We start from the raw sequence: 24,490 nt of genomic DNA on the forward strand, positions 1-24,490 counted from the left end.
TGACCGTTCTATACATCCAGTGGAAACTCACCTGGCTATGGGGAGAACGTACAACTCCTTACAGACAGTGACAAAATTGAACCCTGGTCACTGGTGCTGTAATAGCATTATGCTACCTGCTACTCTACCATAATACTCTACTCCCATCATTGAAGTTTAGGGAAGTAGGATGCTATGTTTGAAGAGTAACATCCCAAGGGGTCTTGACAGGGTGGATGTGGGGATGTTTCCTTTGGTGGGAGATTCTACAAAAAGGGGTTACTGCTGTAATATAAGGGGTTGCCCATTTAAGATGGAGATGATGAGAAATCTCTTCGAGGGTCCCAAGTCTTTGTTTTCATCATCCTTTGAGGAACAGCTGTCCAAAATTTCTGAATATCTTTAGGACTAAGTTTGGTAAGCATAGGGTGCGCAGATGGGAATACAGAGTTAGTGACACTCAGGTCAAATACAATTTTATGTAATGATGGAAGAGAAGGGCTGAGCAGTTCTATGTTTGTAAAAATGCCGCATCTTCCCTTGGGAAATGGAGCGACGTAGGTGGACAATGGCATTCTCATCAGGTGAAAAGTGATTCAAATAATTTCCCGATTTTATTCCAATGAACGAAGATCATTATTTACATACCCAGTATCCGACACACATCGTCACAATTCTGATTTATTTCATGTAACCACCGCTTGACGTTAACAAATGATTCGGCGCTGGTGACGTCATATACCACTATAACCCCGTGAGTGCCTCTGTAATACCTGCCAAACAAAATGAAATAACATTTGAGTTACTTGCAAACAACAGGAATTCTGCAGATGCTGGAAATTCAAGCAACACACATCAAAGTTGCTGGTGAACGCAGAAGGCCAGGCAGCATCTGTAGGAAGAGGTGCAGTCGACGTTTCAGGCCGAGACCCTTCATCAGGACTAACTGAAGGAAGAGTGAGTAAGGGATTTGAAAGTTGGAGGGGGAGGGGGAGATCCAAAATGATAGGAGAAGACAGGAGGGGGAGGGATAGAGCCAAGAGCTGGACAGGTGATAGGCAAAAGGGGATACGAGAGGATCATGGGACAGGAGGTCTGGGAAGAAAGACGGAGGAGGGGGGACCCAGAGGATGGGCAAGAGGTATATTCAGAGGGACAGAGGGAGAAAAAGGAGAGTGAGAGAAAGAATGTGTGCATAAAAATAGGTAACAGATGGGGTACGAGGGGGAGGTGGGGCCTTAGCGGAAGTTAGAGAAGTCGATGTTCATGCCAGCAGGTTGGAGGCTACCCAGATGGAATATAAGGTGTTGTTCCTCCAACCTGAGTGTGGCTTCATCTTTACAGTTGAGGAGGCCGTGGATAGACATGTCAGAATGGGAATGGGATGTGGAATTAAAGTGTGTGGCCACTGGGAGATCCTGCTTTCTCTGGCGGACAGAGCGTAGATATTCAGCAAAGCGGTCTCCCAGTCTGTGTCGGGTCTCGCCAATATATAAAAGGCCACATCGGGAGCACCGGACGCAGTATATCACCCCAGTCGACTCACAGGTGAAGTGTTGCCTCACCTGGAAGGACTGTTTGGGGCCCTGAATGGTGGTAAGGGAGGAAGTGTAAGGGCATGTGTAGCACTTGTTCCGCTTACACGGATAAGTGCCGGGAGGGAGATCAGTGGGGAGGGATGGGGGGGACGAATGGACAAGGGAGTTGCGTAGGGAGCGATCCCTGCGGAATGCAGAGAGAGGGTGGGGAGGGAAAGATGTGCTTAGTGGTGGGATCCCATTGGAGGTGGTGGAAGTTACGGAGAATAATATGTTGGACCCGGAGGCTGGTGGGGTGGTAGGTGAGGACCAGGGGAACCCTATTCCTAGTGGGGTGGCGGGGGGATGGAGTGAGAGCAGATGTACGTGAAATGGGGGAGATGTGTTTAAGAGCAGAGTTGATAGTGGAGGAAGGGAAGCCCCTTTCTTTAAAAAATGAAGACATCTCCCTCGTCCTAGAATGAAAAGCCTCATCCTGAGAGCAGATGCGGCGGAGACAGAGGAATTGCGAGAAGGGGATGGCGTTTTTGCAAGAGACAGGGTGAGAAGAGGAATAGTCCAGATAGCTGTGAGAGTCAGTAGGCTTATAGTAGACATCAGTGTCTGATAAGCTGTCTCCAGAGACAGAGACAGAAAGATCTAGAAAGGGGAGGGAGGTGTCGGAAATGGATCAGGTAAACTTGAGGGCAGGGTGAAAGTTGGAGGCAAAGTTAATAAAGTCAACGAGTTCTGCATGCGCGCAGGAAGCAGCGCCAATGCAGTCGTCGATGTAGCGAAGGAAAAGTGGGAGACAGTTACCAGAATAGGCACGGAACATAGATTGTTCCACAAACCCAACAAAAAGGCAGGCATAGCTAGGACCCATACAGGTGCCCATAGCTACACCTTTAGTTTGGAGGAAGTGGGAGGAGCCAAAGGAGAAATTATTAAGAGGAAGGACTAATTCCGCTAGACGGAGCAGAGTGGTGGTAGAGGGGAACTGATTAGGTCTGGAATCCAAAAAGAAGCATAGAGCTTTGAGACCTTCCTGATGGGGGATGGAAGTATACAAGGACTGGACATCCATGGTGAAAATAAAGCGGTGGGGGCCAGGGACAACTCCCTTGTCCATTTGTCCCCCCCATCCCTCCCCACTGATCTCCCTCCTGGCACTTATCTGTGTAAGCGGAGCAAGTGCTACACATGCCCTTACACTTGCTCCTGATGTGGCCTTTTATATATTGGCGAGACCCGACGCAGACTGGGAGATCGTTTTGCTGAACATCTACGCTCTGTCCGCCAGAGAAAGCAGGATCTCCCAGTGGCCACACATTTTAATTCCACATCCCATTCCCATTCTGACATGTCTATCCACGGCCTCCTCTACTGTAAAGATGAAGCCACACTCAGGTTGGAGGAACAACACCTTATATTCCATCTGGGTAGCCTCCAACCTGATGGCATGAACATCGACTTCTCTAACTTCCGCTAAGGCCCCACCTCCCCCTCGTACCCCATCTGTTACTTATTTTTATGCACACATTCTTTCTCTCACTCTCCTTTTTCTCCCTCTGTCCCTCTGAATATACCTCTTGCCCATCCTCTGGGTCCCCCCCCCCCCGTTTCCCAGACCTCCTGTCCCATGATCCTCTCGTATCCCCTTTTGCCTATCACCTGTCCAGCTCTTGGCTCTATCCCTCCCCCTCCTGTCTTCTCCTATCATTTTGGATCTCCCCCTCCAACTTTCAAATCCCTTACTCACTCTTCCTTCAGTTAGTCCTGACGAAGGGTCTCGGCCTGAAACGTCGACTGCACCTCTTCCTACAGATGCTGCCTGGCCTGCTGCGTTCACCAGCAACTTTGATGTGTGTTATTTGAGTTACTTGGGCTGATTTCAGTGGAGTTAAAGCCCAATTTATTCAAAACAGTTAATTCAGTCTAACGCTGAGGGAGTGCTGTGGTGTCAACAGTGTTATTTTTCCAGTTGAGAAGATCCCATAGCAAAATTTGAATAGCAGAGAGATTTGCTTAGCCAACATCTTTCAAGATCAAATACACATTATCTAATCAGCGCTTGTTTGTAGCACATTGAAATGCTGTGCTTTTTGCAAGGAGAAGCACTAGAAATGTATTGGCTGTCAAATGCTTTAGGGTTTCAAAGTTGCAAAAGACATTTTGAAATGTTGAGTTCTCTCAGATTTTGAATGCCTTAAAATAAGGGTATTTTTATCCAATTTCCATTTCCTTGTCCTTTTGCACCACTTCTGACCATAAGACCATGAGATGTAGGAGCAGAATTCGGCCATTCAGCCCATCAAGTCTGCTCTGCCATTCTATTACGGCTGATCCTGGATCCCACTCAACTTCCTACACCTGGCTTCTTGTTATATTCTTTGATGCCCTGACCGATCAGGAAACTATCAACTTCCGCCTTAAATATACCCATGGACTTGGCGTCCACCGCAGCCTGTGGCAGAGCATTCCACAGATTCAGTACTCTTTGGCTAAAATATTCCTCCTTACCTCTGTTCTAAAGGGTCGCTCCTCAATTTTGAGGTTGTGCCCTATAGTTCTAGATACCCCCATAATAGGAAACATCCTCTCCGCATCTACCTTATCTAGTCCTTTCAACATTCAGGAGGTTTCAATGAGATCCCCATGTATTCTTCTAAATTCCAGTGAGTACAGGCCCAAGTCTGTCAAACACTCCTCCACGTCCACATGAACCTCCTCTGGACTCTCTCCAATGACAACACAGCCTTTCTGAGATATGGGGCCCCAAAACTATTGACAATACTCCCAAGTGTGGTCTGACTAGTGTTTTATAAAGCTTCAACATTATCTTCTTGCTTTTATGTTCTGCTGCAAGAAGTTTTAACAGGTTTCTTTGTGTGAGCAGATGCCAAAGTGTTTGTTTAAAAATTAACCAGTCTACCTTGACTATGGATGTGCCCATCTCTGGCTTGCTCTGAACATTGCAGTAGAGGGTAATATCTCTGAGAACTCTAAACTCCAACATTTCCACATGGGTAGGCCCTGCCAATGAACAGTAAACTTGCCATGACATTGTGAAGATAAAGTGAAAGTGCTGTGTATTATTAAAACTCATTTATTATAAAAATAAATTATGTTACTTTTACAGGAACACTATTCAATAAAACATATGCCAGCAGGATGGGAGTCAGATCTTGCAGAGGCGTATTTGGGCAGAGAGTAGCACTGTATTTGCTGGTGGCAGTACAGAGGATTTACCCAACCACTGTTCTCTTAAATTGCAAGGGTGCATGGCTGCACGGCAACTGAAATGCTCCCATGCACAAAGCTGTCGCTGCCGTATAAAAATTTCTTGCTCAGAGAAATGGTTGGTCCATATAGCCATAAAACAAATTAGAGGGACCATTGACCTCAACCTATATTTTGGATATTATTCAGAAGTGGCTCCATAGCATTTGGTAACATCCTGATGTTATGAAAAGTACTATGTAAACAGAAGACTTTTTATTACAATTATTACAACACAACGATTAACAGCATTTCAGCATCTTCTACAAAATCCCACACAGCAGAAAGACAAACACACCACCATCAATGCCACAGGGTCACAGTTACATGGAAATAGGCTCTTCAACTTGTCCAAGACACCAATGTAAGCCTGTCTCATTTGCCCCTTGTTTGGGGTTCCCAACCTTTTTCATGCCATGGACCTCTACCACTAATTGAGGGGTCCGTGGACCCCAAGTTGGGAACCTCTGTTCTAAACCTTTTCTATTCAACTATCTACCTAATTTTTTAAACAAATTGTTGATGTACCAGCCTTTACCGCCTCCCCTGGCGACTCCATATACACACCACCCTCTGTGTGACAAGGTTGCCCCTAAGGCTCCTCTCACCTTAATCCTATGGTCTCCAGTTCTTGATTCCCCAGCCCTGTGTACATTCACTCTATCTTTCATACACTTCTCTAAGATCACCCCTCAGTATCCTATACTGAGAAATTCCTAGCCTGACCAATCGCCCTCTATAACTCAGTCTCTCAACTTCTAGCAGCATCCTTACAAACAATTTCTGCACTCTTTCCAATTTTATGGCAGGGTGTCCAGAACTGAACAGTATTTCAAGTGCAGCCTCATCAACATCTTGTACAACTGCAATACAACATCCCAACGTCTATAATCAATTTCCTGACTGAAGGCAATATGCCAAATGCTACCTTTGTCAACTGTCCACAATCCAAAATCTTATTTTCCATGTTAATATTTTTCTATGATTCTATTGACATGGGGTTTGGTGGGGGCAGAGACAAAGCAGAGATTGGGCTTCAAATGGGGGGTGTGGGGAGGGTAAAGAGCTTGGGTTATCCAAAATGCACAAGAGAGTTGTACAACCTAGCAACTGGAGTATCCCAGATGGCTCTTGGGTTGTGTTTGCCATCTGGCGTGGTACTTACTGAGACCAGATGGTGTCAGATTTGACTTCTGATCTGTGCTGAGTTAGCTGTTCTGCACAGAACAGAGTTGAGGATATACAGTTTGCAACAGTGCTCAAAACTAATTTATGTTTTTCTGGTGATGGTATTGGGGATCAGGGAAGTAGACTGCCATGGTTCTTAACTAATTAAAAGGATTTGAAACACCCCAAGTTCCTGGAAATAAAATCAAAAATACACTGATCATTTAAAGTAACTAGTGTGACAAGCAGAGATAATCAACTGATGAATTAATTCCAAGCCATGGTTTTCTTGGTGTGCTTGTGGCTGTGAGTTTCACAGGTGCTGTCACAGTAGCCTGGCCAAGTAACTACTCAAGAGGTTACGGGGAGAATGGGGTTTGAGAGGAATAATAACTCAGCCATGATCGAATGGCAGAGCAGACTTGATGGGACAAATATGCTCCAATGTCTCATGGTGATTTCCCAGAAACACTGATCTCCCAGCTACAAAACCTGCATCAAGCTGGGGAAGGGAAACCCTGTCAGCTGTGGCTTAACTGAGAAATGATGAATCACCTGAAGGTAGGGATTGTCCAACTTCCTTAATGAGCTTGCAGAAGGAGGCTCTCCATGCTTGGCTCAATACAGCAAGCACAACTCAATCAGTTTCTCAAATCTGTTCCATCATCCAATTAGATTTTGTTTAGTACACCATCAACTCCACTTATCCTTTCCCATTATCTTTAACTTACAACTCTCCTTCTCAAGCCTTGAATTTCAAGAGCATTCCTCCCTACACCTGCCTATCCACAGCCTTTTGGAGACAAATTTCAAATATCCATTGTCCTGTGGGTGATACCAATGCTTTCCCATTTCACCCCTGAATGCTAGAGATGTAGTTTCAGAACTGTGTCCCTTGCTTTGGACATCTCTCACCAGATAAAATGGCACCTGATCTGCCAAATGCTATTTTGAACAGTTCAGCTTTACCCTGGGAATTCCTGTGCCACTAAAGTTTGGACCAATTTGGCATAAAATTTAAAGTCTGTTCAAGACCTCAAATGAATAACAACATTGGATAGGATTTTCCTATCTATGCATGCTTATATTTTTAATATAATCACCTATTTACATGTAATTGTTCAGTGAATTTTCCAATAATTACAGTATAGTTACTTCTATACAGTGGTATGCAAAAATTTGGGCACCCCTGGCCAAAATTTGTGTTACTGTGAATAGCTAAGTGAGTAGAAGATGAACTGATCTCCAAAAGTCATAAAGTTAAAGATGAAACATTCTTTTTAATATCTTAAGCAAGATTAGTGTTTTATTTTTGTTTTGTACAATTTAGAGTGGAAAAAAAAAGGAAAGGAGCACCATGCAAAAGTTTGGGCACCCCAAGATATTTGAGCTCTCAGATAACTTTTACCAAGGTTTCAGACCTTAATTAGCTTGTTAGGGGTATGGCTTGTTACCGTCATCATTAGGAAAGGCCAGGTGATGCAAATTTCAAAGCTTTATAAATACCCTGACACCTCAAACCTTGCTCCAACAATCAGCAGCCATGGGCTCCTCTAAGCAGCTCCCTAGCACTCTGAAAATTAAAATAAATGATGCCCACAAAGCAGGAGAAGGCTATAAGAAGATGGCAAAGCGTTTTCAGGTAGCCGTTTCCTCAGTTCGTAATGTAATTAAGAAATGGCAGTTAACAGGAACAGTGGAGGTCAAGTTGAGGTCTGGAAGACCAAGAAAACTTTCCGAGAGAACTGCTCGTAAGATTGCTAGACAGACAAATCAAAACCCCCATTTGACTGCAAAAGACCTTCAGGAAGATTTAGCAGACTCTGGAGTGGTGGTGCACTGTTCTACTGTGCAGCGATACATGCACAAATGTGACCTTCAAGGAAGAGTCATCAGAAGAAAACCTTTCCTGTGTCCTCACCACAAAATTCAGCGTCAGAAGTTTGCAAAGGAACATCTAAACAAGCCTGATGCATTTTGGAAACAAGTCATGTGGACTGATGAAGTTAAAATAGGACTTTTTGGTCGCAATGAGCAATGTGCAATGGAGAAAAAAGGGTGCAGAATTTCATGAAAAGAACACCTCTCCAACTGTTAAGCACGGGGGTGGATCTTGTTGCAGCTTTGGGCAGTGGCACGGAGAACATTTCACTGGTGGAGGGAAGAATTAATTCGATTAAATACCAGCAAATTGTGGAAGCAAACATCACACCGTCTGTAAAAAAGCTGAAGATGAAAAGAGGATGGCTTCTACAACAGGACAATTATCTTAAACACGCCTCAAAATCCACAATGGACTACCTCAAGAGGTGCAAGCTGAAGGTTTTGCCATGGCCCTCACAGTCCCCCAATCATCGAAAATCTGTGGATACACCTCAAAAGAGCAGTGCATACAAATCGGCCCAAGAATCTCACAGAACTAGAAGCCTTTTGCAAGGAAGAATGGGTGAAAATCCCCCAAACAAGAATTGAAAGACTCTTAGCTGGCTACAGAAAGCGTTTATAAGCTGTGATACTTGCCAAAGGGGGTATTACTAAGCACTGACCACGCAGGGTGCCCAAACTTTTACTTCGGGCCCTTTTCCTTTTTTTGTTATTTTGAAACTGTAAGAGATGGAAATGAAAAAGTAATCATGCTTAAAATATTAAAGGAATGTGCCATCTTTAACTTTATGCCTTCTGGAAATCAGGTCATCTTTTACTCGCTTAGCTATTCACAGTAACAGAAATTTTGACCGGGGTGCCCAAACTTTTGCATGTCACTGTATTTTTCTAGAAGCTGCTCTTTCTTGTTTACTGTCTGTTATAAAGCTAATAAACCTTATTTCTTAGAATTGTTTCCTGCCTCATTCTTGATTTCCCAAGAAATTTTGGATCACAGAACTATCAGGATCCAACACTAACACAAGGAATTCTGCAGATGCTGGAAATTCAAACAACACACATCAAAGTTGCTGGTGAACGCAGCAGGCCAGGCAGCATCTCTAGGAAGAGTTAGACTGTACCTCTTCCTAGAGATGCTGCCTGGCCTGCTGCGTTCACCAGGATCCAACACTGATGATTTAGACAGATCTGCAGAGAGTGGAACCTGCATTGTTGCTAAATGGTGTATGAATTTCAAATTCAGCAATAAGGGTTGTTTCAAAAAATCTTAAGGTGGCATAACTCCCAACATTTTGGAATTAAAAATGAATAAGTAAACTGCTCATGTCTTGGAAGGATTACAATCTGTGTTGTGCGCCCTTCCTGGCTTCCTGGACTAGCATCTAATAATTTGCTTGCCTTTCCTCACACACATTAGCTTGCCCCATTCCAGGGATTTCTAGTATGATGGGAGTCACATTCAAGCAATAGAAAGTAAACGGGGCTGGGAATGGAGATAATCAAACCACCCCACCAAGTGAAAAAGTAACCCGAGACTTAAAAAGTTATTTTTGGGATCTGGATGCCACCATCAAGAGCAACATGTTTCTTGAACTGCTGGAATCCTCATTTTTTCCAGATTCAGATTCATCACATGTACATCAAAATATACAGTGTAATAACCAACACCCCCAAGGACGTGTTGGGGGCAGTCCACAAGTGTCACCACACATTCCAGTGGCTATATAGCATGCCCACCATGCTCGGCAGTTCAATACAGAAAACAAACAGATCACAATTAAACAGAACCTACCAAATGACAAAGCAACAACAGTAAAACAAGCCCCGTTTCTCCCTCCCATCTACCCACATATACAGTTCTCCAACCCCAGGACAAGCCACCTTCTTCAACCTCCAGCAGACTCACAGGCCTTTGCTTCCCCAGCAGATTCACAGACGCAGGGCTCCGACCATTGGGCCTCGACTTCCAACCGACTTTTGGGCTTTGATCTTCAGTGTCAATCCACAACTCGCCGATGACTACAAATGAAGATCCAAATTCCAGGCCTTGAGTTCCAATGATGGTACCCCAAACAGACCTCAATCTCCAGTCTCAGAAATTTGTGTACCTTCTGCCTCCTGCCCACATAGAACTCTGATCTCTGAACATGCCAATGATGCACTGAACTGGGGGATGGGAGTCACCTGCCTTCAATGTCACAGGTCTGCTGGCCCAACATTCAACCACATTGCTGGCTTTCAAACATGGAGCGGAGGCTTAGACTCTAACCTGTCCTCAATTCCCCCATATTCCTGTTGCTAAATCCTGACTACACCCCATCACCATTAGAGATGAGACAACCTACAGAGAGGAGGTGGAAGAGCTCGAGGTCTGGCACCAGGTGAATAACCTCTTCATCAATGTCAACATGACAAAGGAGATGGTTATCTACTTCAGGAGAACTCATACCACTCACACACTCTCTTTTCATTGGTGGTACAGAAATCAAAACTGTGAGCATTTTCCAACTCCTGGGAGCGCACACCTTACAGAACTTTTCATGGTCCCAGATTGAATCCTACTCAATCAAGAAAGCTCACCAAAACCTCTGCTCTCTGAGGAGGGTGAAAGGAACTGGACAATGCATAACAATACTCACAACCTTCTACAAAGTAGAAAAGCTACATCACTACATGGTTATGGAAACTGCCCACTGCAACTCTGGAACCAGCCTACCTGCCATCAGACTTAGATAAAGAAAGGTGCAGGGAAAAGGTGAGCAACATCATGAAGGATCCCATCCCATCCACCCTGTTCATGGACTGTTTGTTCCACTCCCATCAGAGAGGAAGCTACGTAGCATGCACGCTAGGAACATCAGATTCAAAACAGTTACTTTTCCCAAGCAGCAAGACAGATCAACATTTGTACCTACTAACCCACCCCACCACGTTATCATTTCCTGTCAGTCACCTGATGTATACAGATATATAATAACTGTGTGCATTTTTTTGTTATTGTGTTATCTTACAGTGTTTTTTTGTGCTGCATCAGATGAAGTGCAACAACTATTTTGTTCTTTTTTACACTTGTATACTGGAAATGCTGTTAAGCAATCTTGAACTCCCCTCCTTATCCCCAAAGCCACCTGTACAAATCTGAAAAAAACCTGCAAGTCTGAGCTGTGACCTTGACGGAGACTACAGTTCGGCACCATCTTGAGTGGTGAAAATACTACCACAATGCTGTGAGGCAGAGCCTTTCAGACATTAGATGCATTGTCAACAAAGAACTGGTTTATTTCTTATATATATATTTCCAAGCTAGGATTGTGTCTGAGCTGGAGCAGTACCTGTAGGTTATTGCTTTCTCATGTCCTCACTGGCAATGTTTTGTCAGTTGGTCACTTGTGTGGGACTTAACACGTTTGAATTTGGTGCCTAGATTGATGCCGGTGAACTGTGCATTTTATTCATTTTCGGTTTAAATGGAGCATGACTGGTATGACAAAGCAGCTTGCTTGGCCACTTCAGAAGGTGTTTAGAAGTCAACCACATGAGGTGGATCTGGAGTCACATGTAGACCAGAATGGCAGATGACCAGCTGTGAACCGGAGGTGGTCTGACTACAGTCAGGGAGATTTCCATGGTCTCCATTACCAACCAAGTTTTGGGTTATCAACTGAATTTAATTTCCACAGCTGCTGTTAAGGGACTGAGTTCAAGTCTTTCTGATGTCTGGGTCTGTAAAATATAGCTAATGCAAAGTACATCAACACAAGGGGGACATCTTTGTAATTGTTTATCATCAGAATACCCAAAAGTCTGAGGACTGCGAGTTCAAATCATACACTAAAGATGTCTAAGATAACACCCCATTGATTATTGCACTTTGTATATTTGCAGGTGATGTCCTATATTATTACTAGTACTAGTTGCCATCCAAGGATTGTCACCCTGGTGTGGTGGAAATACTTGAATTCCTGAAATCCTGAGAGTGATGCCATCTGAAGCTGAGGTCCTGGTAGGGTCTAAGGTCAAGGGCGAGGTTACAAACAGGACCTAAGGTGGAGCTGGTGCAAGATGATGACACATCACGATGGCAGCGAAGACGGAGAAAGGCTGCAGCAGTGAAGAGTCCCCTGTCTTTTTGCATTTCATGCCATTGACCCGGACCCCGATCTGTCAAGGGTAGTGTGGCAGCTGCCTGTGCATCAGCCTCTCAACATTAAACAAAGTCATACACAAGTGTTCTACATTAAGAGATAACTTCTTAGTAGAACATCGTATTTGACTGAAGTGGTGGCATTACACTACTATCTATATCATTAAACAATACTTGCCCGCACTCAGTTGTACTTATTCTGAGGCACTCCCAAAGAGGAATCCTGGCCATTATTCATCCATCAACAATTGTTCATTATCTTGGATTTACTAATGAGAACTTGGAGTGAGCAAATCTTTTGCCAAATTTCCAATGCTGTAACAGAGACTTTTCAAAAGTATGTCATTCGTGCAAAGCGCTTTGAAAGGTTGTTACAAAGGCTGTATAATTGCAAGTCCCTTTTTTTTCTGATATGCAAGATCCCTATCTATCAATTCTAATTATCAAAAAGGCAAAACTGATCAGAAACCAGTTTTTGCTTAAATCATTTATGAAAGGAGATTAACCAGGTGTACATCTCCCACAACAAATTTTTCCCACAACTAAAGGTATTTAATGTACATTTAAAAAATGGTCCTAACTTAATTTTTGTTTCCATTTAGACTGTCACAAAATAGTCTCAAACTCACTAAAGGAAGCTGAGCTACGGGGGAAACCACAGAGACTGACTTTACATTTTACAGCAGCACAGCTGCAATGAACATCTCTGGCACACTGTGAAACTAAAACCTGTACATGCACCTGACCACATTCACCATTGAATAGCAGCCAGAAAACAAAAGATCACTGCAGATAATTATCAGCAATACAGGCATTTATTGGGCATAATGAATTACTCAGGAAGACGGCAGTGAAACAACTCTTGAAGCACTGACATCCTTCTGATGGGAGTATTTTCACAGTGCTGCTGGAGAGGGAGTTCAAAGATCTAGATCTGGTAATGAATAAACATTTATTGCCCTTGTAATTTGAAAGACACCAAGTATATCTTCCAGCTAACTTTTCATCTATTGTATACACTGCAGATAGAGTGTGGCAGTGCTGGAAGGATTTAGTCAAGAGATGAGTCACTTGCATCTGACCAGCTTTTGTACCAGTAGTAGGTTTCTGACCAGGATGGTGATGGTTGGAAACCCACTCATTGTAATGCCATTAAACATTAATGGTAGGTGTTTTGCCCTTTGTTTATAGTCATAGTTATACTTTATTGATCCCGGGGGAAATTGGTTTTTGTTACAGTTGCACCATAAATAATAAGTAGTAATAGAACCATAAATAGTTAAATAGTAATACATAAATTATGCCAGTAAATTATGAAATAAGTCCAGGACCAGCTTATTGGCTCAGGGTGTCTGACCCGCCAAGGGAGGAGTTGTAAAGTTTGATGGCCACAGGCAGGAATGACTTCCTATGATGCTCTGTGTTGCATCTCGGTGGAATGAGTCTCTGGCTGAATGTACTCCTGTGCCCACCCAGTACATTATGTAGTGGATGGGAGACGTTGACCAAGATGGCATGCAACTTAGGACAGCATCCTCTTTTCAGACACCACCGTGAGAGTCCAGTTGCATCCCCACAACATCACTGGCCTTACGATTGAGTTTGTTGATTCTGTTGGTGTCAGCCTGCTGCCCCAGCACACAACAGCAAACATGATCGCACTGGCCACCACAGACTCGTAGAACATCCTCAGCATCGTCCGGCAGATGTTAAGGGACCTCAGTCTCCTCAGGAAATAGAGACAGCTCTGACCCTTCTTGTAGACAGCCTCAGTGTTCTTTGACCAGTCCAGTTTATTGTCAATTCGTATCCCCAGGTATTTGTAATCCTCCATAGATGATCAATGCGTAGCCTTGTGTGACACAATTAGCCCTTACTATGTATCTGCCCTTGCCTGAATACTGTTTAGGTCTTGCTGCATGCTGACATGATCCACTTCATTTTCTGAGGAGCCTCATTTGGAATCAGAGGGAATTCCTCCTTCTGACTTTGTCAAGGAGAGGTCATTAATGAAACAGATGAAGATGGCTGTACCTTCAATGGTGCTCTTCTGCCACAAGGACCTGGGGTGGGGGGGGGGGTAGGATGACTGACATTCAAAATCAACCAAGTTCCTGTATGCAGATAATGGCTCTATCTTATGGAGAATGTTCTCTTTGATTCCTGTTGATTTCGATGTTACTAGAGCTCCTCGAGACCACTTCAGTGTTAATACGACTTTGGTGTCAAGGCTGTCACTCTAACATTGCTTTTGAGATTCAACTTTTTTTTACTGTTCGAACGAAGGCTTTAATAAACTGGTCCTGATGTAACCCAGACTGAGGATTGGTGCCACATTATTAATTAGTGTGTGGAATTTGACAGCATTTTCAATGCCAACTTTCTTCATTTTCATGACCAGAACCGAGAAAGTAAGTAATTCAATTAGATTTGATCTTGTTTTTTTCTGGATAGACATGCCTGAACAATACCCCACATAGTCAGGTACATATTGTTCTGGAAGAACCTGAGTAGAAGTGAGTATCTCCTGACTAGGAAATTTTCATCACAGTTATGAGTATGCTGTTTGGTCCTGTAACTCCAGATTATGCTCAACCCAATATTTATAATCACATGCCGCCAACTGAATTAGCACAAGGCCTGGATTCTGTGATGATAGGACTGAGACTGACCATTTTATAGGGGGTATGGTATGTTGGCAATACTTGTTGGCTGCCCATCACAATCCTCGCTGATTTGACATAAATGAATCATGCATATTTCAATGTACATGTGATGTGACAAAGATAATATAATCTCTGACCACATTCAGCTAGACTTTCTGGTGGGCAAGTTGTTGGAGAAGATCCTGAGAGGTGGGATTTATGAGCATTTGGAGAGGCATAATCTGATTAAGGATAGTCAGCATGGCTTTGTTAAGGGCAGGTCATGCCTTACAAGCCTGATTGAATTCTTTGAGGACATAACAAAATACATTGATGAAGGTAAGGCAGTGGATGTAGTGTATATGGATTTCAGTAAGGCATTTGATAAAGTTTCCCATGCAAGTCTCATTCAGTAAGGAGGCATGGGATATAAGGAGACCTTGCTTTGTGGATCCAGAATTGGTTTGTCCACAGAAGGTAAAGGGTGGTTGTAGATAGTTTGTATTCTGCAAGGAGGTCGGTGACCAGTGATATTCCACAGGGATCTGTTCTGGGGCCCCTTCTCTTTGTAATTTTTATAAATGACATGGTTCAGGAAGTAGAGGGGTGGGTTAGAAAGTTTGCTGATGACAAAGGTTGGGAGTGTTGTGGATAGTTGGCGGGTTGTCAGAGATTACAGTGGGACATCGACAGGATGCAAAACTGGACTGAGAAGTGGCAGATGGAGTTCAACCCAGATAAGTGTGAAGCTGTTCACTTCGGTAGGTCAAATTTGAAGACAATATAGTATTAATGTTAAGACTTTTGGCAGTGTGGAAGATCAGTGAGATCTTGGAGTCTGTGTCCATAGGGCAGTCAAAGCTGTTGCACAAGGTTGAGTGTTAAGAAGGCATATAATGGTCTTCATCAACCGTGGGACTGAGTTCAAGAGCCGTGAGGTTATGTTAAAGCTGTACAAGACAGATTAGAACTGATTTGAAGTACTATGTTCAGTTCTGATCACCTCACTACAGGAAGGATGTGGATACTAGAGAGAGAGTGCAGAGGAGATTTACAAGGATGTTGCCTGGATTGGAGAGCATGCCTTATGAGAATAGGTTGACTGAACTTGCCCTTTTCTCCTTGGAGTGACAGAGGATGAGAGGTGACCTGGTAGAAGTGTACAAGATGATGAGAGGCATTGAATGTGTGGATAGCCAAAGGCATCCCCCCCAGAGATGAAATGGGTAACACACGAGGGGGCATAGTTTTAAGGTGTTTGGAAGTAGGTAGAAGGGAGATGTCAGAGATTAAGTTTTTCCACACAGAGCGTAGTGGGTGCACGGAATGCACTGGCAGTGACAATGGTAGAGGCGGATACAATAGGGTTTTTTAAGAAATTGTTAGATAGGGACATGGAGCTTAGAAAAATAGAGGGTTAGGCAGTTTCTAGGGTAGGTTACATGGCTGGCACAGCATTGTCTGGTGAAGGGCCTTTAAAGTGCTGTAGATTTCTATATTCTACATTTGTCATTTATGATCTGGGCTCTTTCATTAGGCAGTTTTGGATTCACTCCCTCCTGTAAAAGGTAGAGGGCAGAACTGGATGCAGAACTTGGTTTTAAAAACACCATCACGAGGAAATCGGCAGATGCTGGAATTTCAAGCAACACACATAAAAATGCTGGTTAACGCAGCAGGCCAGGCAGCATCTATAGGAAGAGGTACAGTCAACGTTTCAGGCTGAGACCCTTTGTCAGGACTAACTGAAAGAAGAGATAGTAAGAGATTTGAAAATGGGAGGGGGAGGGGGGAGATCCGAAATGATAGGAGAAGACAGGAGGGGGAGGGATGGAGCTAAGAGCTGGAAAGTTGATTGGCAAAAGGAATACGAGGCTGGAGAAGGGAGAGGATCATGGGATGGGAGGCCTCGGGAGAAAGAAAGGGGGAGGGTGGATGCCCAGAGGATGGGCAAGGCGTATAGTGAGTGGGACAGAGGGAGAAAAAGGAGGGGGGGGGAAAAAAAAAATTAATAATAAATAAATAAATAAATAAACAACGGATGGGGTACAAAGCAGAGGTGGGGCATTAACGGAAGTTAGAGAAGTCAATGTTCATGCCATCAGGTTGGAGGCTACCCAGACGGAATACAAGGTGTTGTTCCTCCAACCTGAGTGTGGCTTCATCTTGACAGTAGAGGAGGACGTGGACAGACATATCAGAATGGGAATGGGACGTGGAATTAAAATGTCTGGTCACTGGGAGATCCTGCTTTCTCTGGCGGACAGAGCATAGGTGTTCAGCGAAACGGTCTCCCAGCCTGCGTCGGGTCTCGCCAATATATAGAAGGCCGCATCGGGAGCACCAGATGCAGTATATCACCCCAGCTGACTCACAGGGACTCGGAGCTGGGACCCATACGGGTGCCCATGGCTACACCTTTAGTTTGGAGGAAGTGGGAGGAGCCAAATGAGGAATTATTAAGAGTAAGGACTAATTCCGCTAGCCGGAGCAGAGTGGTGGTAGAGGGGAACTGTTTAGGTCTGGAATCCAAAAAGAAGCGGAGAGCTTTGAGACCTTCCTGGTGGGGGATGGAAGTACATAGGGACTGGACATCCATGGTGAAAATAAAGTGGTGGGGGCCCCCACTTTCAAATCTCTTACTATCTCTTCTTTCAGTTAGTCCTGACGAAGGGTCTTGGCCTGAAACGTCAACTGTACCTCTTCCTATAGATGCTGCCTGGCCTGCTGCGTTCACCGGCATTTTTTAATGTGTGATGCAGAGCTTGGTTTGATTTGTTGGTTGTGGAATTGAATAGTGATGTCTATTGACATCTGTTCCTGATGTTTAACAAGCAAAGGTTTTGCTTTTCATTTAGGTAGGTATCTTTCTTTAAAGTATGCCTGGTGCTGCTCCTGACAATTCTCACTGATCAAAACTGCTCACCTATCTCAACAGATAGCAGCCAGACTAAAAAAACATAAAAGACTGGTGCCAAGGGTCCATGATCTCTTGCGCCAATACACCAGTAATGTCTTCACTAGAAGCCAAGGAACATAATTATAGGTGTCCTCACTGTGACAACCCTTTTCACAAGAACTCTACAATGGTCACTCTCACAATCACTGCTCTGCAGAGATACAACTGCGACTCCTTTCTGACTGGGGGCAGTGCAGTCATGAGCACAGGGATATAATGGAGGAGCTTGGGACACTGGCCAAAGCAATCACATTGCCAGTGATTCGATCAAACTGCCTTTTTTAAAACCAACTACTGGTTTCATGGTTGAATTAGTAATGCTCCCTTTTTTTAAAAAAATCTAATTAAGTGAAGTTAAATTCCTTCACTGTTGCATTGGGATTTGAGCTGGTGATAACAGCCCAGGTCTCAGGATAACTAGCTCAGTAATTAAACCAAAATGGAACCATTCCCAGGGAGGAACGTATGTCTCCTATGCAAGTTAGTTCCTGGGTACACTGAAACATTTTCTATGTAAATCAGATCTTAAATAAATCACAGACACCACCTCTTTAAGTAGATCCTGAGTGTATTGTAGCCAGCACAACAGGGCCAATTTTGTTGTCAAAAGCAAACGGTGAAACTAAGGAACTCATTGTTAACTAAGCTTAAATGGTGTAACAACTTTTGGAAAGGGCAGATCTTCAAATAAATATGAATATGTAAACAGTGGTGTACCAGTTGTTCTGCTGCACTGATTGCTTTTTATAAGCAGTGTTGCTGTTTTTGCCTGGTAGGTATGGATTAAGCCTGAGGTTGATGAGTAACTACCAGCTTTTTAACAATCTAATCAGGTGTTAATGACTACCAAGGGACTGTATTGATAGTGACATAACATGCCATTGGATCTACTTTTACTGGTGATCCTTAATGCTCTGTCAAAACTGCAAAGTCTAAACAGAGTTGAAACCCTACGAATTTAGCAAATGAGTGAGAAATCCAGTTGCGTTTCCCTGAACCATCAGGGAGGTGACGCAAAGTTCGAAGTAAAAATAGATGCAAGTTAATAAATAGAATCTGCAGGTGATTTTCTCCCAACAAAAACACACCTTTTATAGTTAGAGATGTTTTTCCCTTTGTTTTCTATATTTTGGCTCTGAGGCAACATCAGAAGCAATCAGCAGTGACGGATGCACAGCCACACACTGTTAAATATTGGCACTGGCTGATTTCAGTGGAAGCTCTACAACATGACTGATGCAATGCCAGTGCCATCAGTGCAATCCCCGAGCTGCTATCATGTTGTGGTGTCAGCAACAACCAGAGAGGGAGGTGCAAGCATCCAGCCACCATTTTGCAGGACAGGAAAAACTGTAATGCTGAAAAATCCCTCAACTCCTCCCAAGATAACAAAAAACATCATCTACATCTGGTGACTATGACTTTCAGAACATAGAACATTACAGCACAGGCCCTTTGGTCCACAGGTGTTGTGCTGACCTTTTAACCTACTCTAAAATCAATCTAGCCCTTCTAGCCCTCCATTTTTCTATCATCCATGTACCTATTGAAGAACTTTTTAAATATCCCTAATGTAACTGTTTGCAGCACCCCCCTTGACAGCACATTCCATGCACCTACCACTCTGTAAAAAAAATACTTACCTCTGACATCTCCCTATACTTTCCTCCAATCACCTTATTGTTCCCTCCCTCATAATCAGCAGATTCTTTAATCTGCCTTGCAACACAATGAAAAATAAACTTTGCAAACCCAAAATAGCACAAAATAATTTGAAACTCAAATCTGTCCAAGTAGCACAGGAGGTAGGAATCTAATGAAAGGAGTAAATGCAAAAGACTTAACGTGCTGAAATGCTAAAAAGGTAGGGAAGAAGCACGGATAAACAGGCTCCATTTTAAACTATTGCCAAAGGAACAATTCCCAGCTAACTTACATAACACCCATATCATCACTACTTTTAAAAACAGAAGCCAACAGTGATAATTTACTGAGGCATTGCTCTCCTTTCTGCTGCGAAGACTTCTTGGATCTCAGTCTGCCTTTTAGACCATCACTGGTCAGATTTTCGCAATCAAGCGGATCCAGAAAAGAGTGCTCAGAACAACAATTACATGGCTTTTGATTTGATGTTCTTTAACATAGCTATTTGAGAGGCTCTATGAAAATTTGCATCGAAGTCTGGTGCATAAATAACTTTACCACTGTTTTAAGTTTCTTCCTCAATTAACTGACTGCGTCCATATGGCGGATTTACTTTGAAGCCCCTTGCCATCCAAACTTGGGGAAAACAGATAGTGGTACTGCTGCCCTACCCTCTTCTCCATTTTCCAAGCAGTTGGGGAGGTTTTAGTCCCAATTCAACATCAGATTGAGCTAATGGCCAAATTCACAGGCCATTAGCAATCTGGTGTTGGACTGAAAGCAACTTCAACTGCTCACAGCTCTGTAATGCAATTACATTGACAACAATGAGCAAATTCCAGAAGACAAGATGACTACGCTCTGGTTACACACACAGGAAGACCCACAGAGCCCTTAACTATATCCCTGATGCCCTTAACAAATTTGAGCTACCCCTAAATTTCAGTAAAACAGGACTTTACCAGCCTTCCCCCTTCACTCTTTTTCCATTCCTCATTCCGGCTCCTCTCTTACCTCTTCTCACCTATATATCATTTCCCTTAAGTGCCCCTCCTCCTCCCCTTTCCCCCATCATCCACTCTCCATCTCCCATCAGATTCATCTTTTGGTAAAGATGACGCTGGTGAGCCAGGGCAATGTTTTACAGGCAGCAAATAAAACTACCTTTTCCATTAATTACACTTTTTTCTGGACTATGATCACTGCAATCCACAGACTAACTTATTGTTGGAAGATGTGCTTTTGAATCAATTGCATGACCTGGCGACTTTGCAGTGTTCTGAAAGATCCAGTGAACTGGACTCTATGGCCCCAGTGGCCATTGCTGGAGCGGACTTGGTGATGGGTCAAAGGTGTGGGGCTTGGGCCTGAGAGCGAAAAATGAAACAATGTTTGGCCATTGCTGGAGTGGACTTGAAGGCGGATCAAAGCAACGGGTCCAGACCCAAGAGCGAGAAACAAACTTATGTTTGGCCAACTTAAGTGCCAGGCCAATTAAAAAGCTCAAGGCAGAGGGTGAAAGATGAACCAGTATTCAACTCACTAGTCTGTGAGGTCTACTCGCCTCAGTGCCAAACTGGCTCCGTGGTTTGTAGAACCGGGTCCCTGGATCGTTTCACTCGCCTCAGCGCTGAGTATTATTATTTTGGAGGACTCATCCTGGCTTAGCATGCAAGTACAATTATGTGGAAAGCAGAGCAGCGCTTCTACTTCCTTAGGAGTTTGCAAATATCTGGCATGACATCTAAAACTTTGACAAACTTCTATAGATGTGTAGAAGAGAGTATATAGACTGGTTGCACCACAGCCTGGTATGGAAACACCAATGCCTTTGAACGGAAGATCCTACAAAAAGTAGTGGAGTTGGCCCAGTCCATCACAAATAAAGCCCTCTCCACTGTTGAGCACATCCACATGAAACACTGTCGCAGGAAAACAGCATCCACCATCAGGGACCCCCACCACCGTGGACATGCTTTCTTCTCACTGCTGCCATCAGAAAGAAGGTACAGGAGCTTCAGGACTCACACCACCAAGTTCAGGAACAGTTATTACCCCTCAACCATCAGGCTGTTGAACGAAAGGAGATAATTTCACTCAACTTCACTTGCCTCATCTTCAAAATGTTCCCACAACCTGTGAACTCACTTTCATCTCTTGTTATTGGTATTTATTGCTTATCTATTAATTATTTCTTATTGTATTTGTACAGTTTGTTATCTTTTACACATTGGTTGAATCCCAAATTGGTGTGGTATTTTATTGATTTTGTTTTGGCTATTATTCTATAATGAATTTATTGAGTATGCCTGCACAAAAATGAATCACAAGGTTGTACATGGTGACATATGTGTACATTACTTTAATAATAAATTTACTTTGAGCTATATCAGTGACTGTGGCCAGCAACTATTGGGTTCCTGGACTGGCTTCACTCACCTCAGTTCTGAACTGGCTCTCTAATTTTGGACTCTCTTTCAGGGGCTCTTGGACTCGTGTTCTAGTGTTAATTGTTTACTTTTAATTGTTTGCACAATTTGTTCTTTTCTTGCACATTAGGTGTTTGATGGTCTTTGTGCATTTTTTTAAAAAATGCCTGCAAGACATCGAGTCTCAAGTTGTATACAGTACACATACTTTAATAACTACTTTGAACTTACTTTTTCTTCAGCCCTTTAACTTTTCATCTACCCAGCTTTTCACTTCAAATCTCCCCCCCCCCCCAATCCACCTGCCTTCTCTCTCATCTTCCAGCTTTTATACCTTCTCCCCCTACCACCTTTTTATTCTGGCTTCTTCCCCTTTACAGTTCTGAAGGAGGGTCTCTGCTTGAAACGTTGACTCTGTATTCTTCTCCATAGAAGATCCTGGATCCATAGAGTTCCTCCGGCATTTTGTGTGTAACTCCACCAGCCTGCTTCCTGTCATTCATTATTCCCAGTGAAAGACAAATAAGTAACAAGCTCATTTGACTGCCTGCGACAACATTTCCAGAGGACGTTTTCTCTTAGCAGCTCTGCAGTTTTTGAGACTGTCCTGCAAATCACATGGCTGCCTAGACAGTCAGATGTATCTAGTCATATAATTTCAGCTGTGAAGCGTGTAGGACGGGCTAGATGATAGAACTGGTATTTTGCAGATTATATTTTTAAACAATACTTGAGGGAAACATTTCCACACACACAAAAAAAAATTAATGATGATTTGGCAGTTCTTGGACACTTCCTCCAAAACCCTCTTCCCCAACTTAGTCAGTGAACTGTTCACAGCCTAGCCTTCCATATTAGGGTTAGTTTAAGTGATATGAAACTGGCAGAGAGCATTAATTGAAGTTTTTTTCCCCTCAGAACTGTCTTGTCAGCTTTGTCCATTAACGTAACATAAATGTACACTTAGTCCATAACCTAAAATAAAAACAAACAGGTACTTGGGTCACATCCATAGGAAGGGAACCAGAGTTAACACTTCAGGTCAAAGGCCCTTTGTCAGAATTGGGAAGGAGAGAGCGGGTCAGGTCATTAAATAACTTGTGGCGGGGGGGGGGAGGAGGAGAGGCTGGGGTGCAAAACCAAACGAGCCATGAGACCCTGATAGACATTGGCAATATAAAATACTGCAAGTCCGGTTCATTGGAGAGACTGATGGTGGGAGACCATGTGGCTTCCATTGACCAGGCACTTTGGATTGGCGAGTCTCACATCAGTGGTAAGGGAGTTGCTGGATAGGATTTATGAGCAAATGGAAAAGCATGCCTAATTAGGGACAGTCAGCAAGGCTTTGTACAGAGCAAATTGTGTGTTACAATTGATTGAGTGTGTTACAATGGATTGAGCTTTTTTTAAAGGAGGTGATTGCAGCTAGAGCTGTGGGTGTTGTCCACATGGATTTCAATAAGACCTTTGACAAGTCCCTTATGGCATGCTCATCCAAAAGATTAAAATGTATGGGATCCACAATGTATTGACCAATCAAATTCAGAATTGGCTTTAAAAACAGGTAGAAAATTGGTAGAAAACAGAGGGTAGTGGTCAATGGGATTTATTGTTTGTAGGCCTGTGATTAGTGGTGCTCCATGGAGATCCATAGTGGAAACTTTATTGTTTGTGATAACAAGTGAACTGGATGAAAATGTAAATGGTTGAGTTAGTAAATTTGCACATGACGCAATGATTGGTGCTGTGGATAGCAGAGAAGACGGTCAAGGATATAGTGGGATAGAGATCAGTTACAGATGTGAGCAGAGAAGTGGCAAATGGAGTTTAATCTGGCCAAATGCGAGTGTTGGACTTTGGGAGAGCAAACGTACACAGCCAATGCAAAATCCTAAACAATGTTGATGTGCAGAGGGATTAGTTTAGTTGGACATTTGATTCCTAATTTAATTAGTTCTGCACAACATAGTGGGCCAAAGGACCTGGTGCTATTCTATGTTGCCTCTATAGTCTCTGTCTGGGTTGAATATGGGAATAAATTTCATTTTGTTTCTCTTTCATAGGATCTGCATTCTCATTCGTTAACTACTCCCGTTCACACAGTGAACAGATTAGCTTCTTATTCCCATGGTCACCCAAGTTTCAACTCTCAGACCACCTTCCTGTCAACAGCTCAACAAGCTCTCGGCCTGAAACGTCGACTGCACCTCTTCCTAGAGATGCTGCCTGGCCTGCTGCGTTCACCAGCAACTTTTATGTGTGTTGCTTGAATTTCCAGCATCTGCAGAATTCCTGTTGTTTGAGCTTTTCTCTTTTAATGGTTTTGACAAAAAGCCTTCAACCTGAACCGTTAACTGTTTCATTTCACTCAGATGCAGCCTGGCCTGCAGAATTTTCCAGTATTTCATGTTTTTATTTTAGATTTCCAGATTCTGCAGCTTTTTTAAGCTTCCATTTACTGAGACCTGTACTATATGTGAAGTTCACAGTAAACAGTATACGTAATAATCCATACAGCAACGAGCACAAAACAGAAAAATGGTGCAACGATTGTAGTGCAGTCTGAAGTAGTGTAAAAAGAACTGTTAAGGTGAGAATAATGGAGGAGGTAAAACTAAGAGTCCAAGAAAGTGGCAGCACCACTGAGGAGGGGATGTGAAAGAGGTGATTAGTTCAGGAAGTGTGACAGAAGTGGGGGGAAGAAGCTGCTCTTCTAGCCAAAACAGGTTCTTATATACACAGCAGGTAATTAACAGTCAGGCACAGGTCTGTCTTGATATGACCCTTGATTTTATCATGTGATAATCCTGGATTTCAGTCTCTGAGGCCTACATGCG

General features: G+C 43.3%; 1 protein-coding gene across 1 annotated transcript in view; it reads right to left on the bottom strand.

The window, feature by feature from the left end:
• rab35b (RAB35, member RAS oncogene family b) overlaps positions 1–24,490 on the bottom strand; it is a 130,432-nt gene that overhangs the window by 19,501 nt on the left and 86,441 nt on the right. The window contains exon 4 of the mRNA XM_063040919.1: positions 628–752. Within this exon, the coding sequence (XP_062896989.1) occupies positions 628–752 (125 nt within the window). The remainder of the gene's footprint in view (positions 1–627; positions 753–24,490) is intronic.

The sequence above is a fragment of the Mobula hypostoma genome, chromosome 2, assembly GCF_963921235.1.
Source record: "Mobula hypostoma chromosome 2, sMobHyp1.1, whole genome shotgun sequence".
NCBI lineage: Eukaryota > Metazoa > Chordata > Chondrichthyes > Myliobatiformes > Myliobatidae > Mobula > Mobula hypostoma.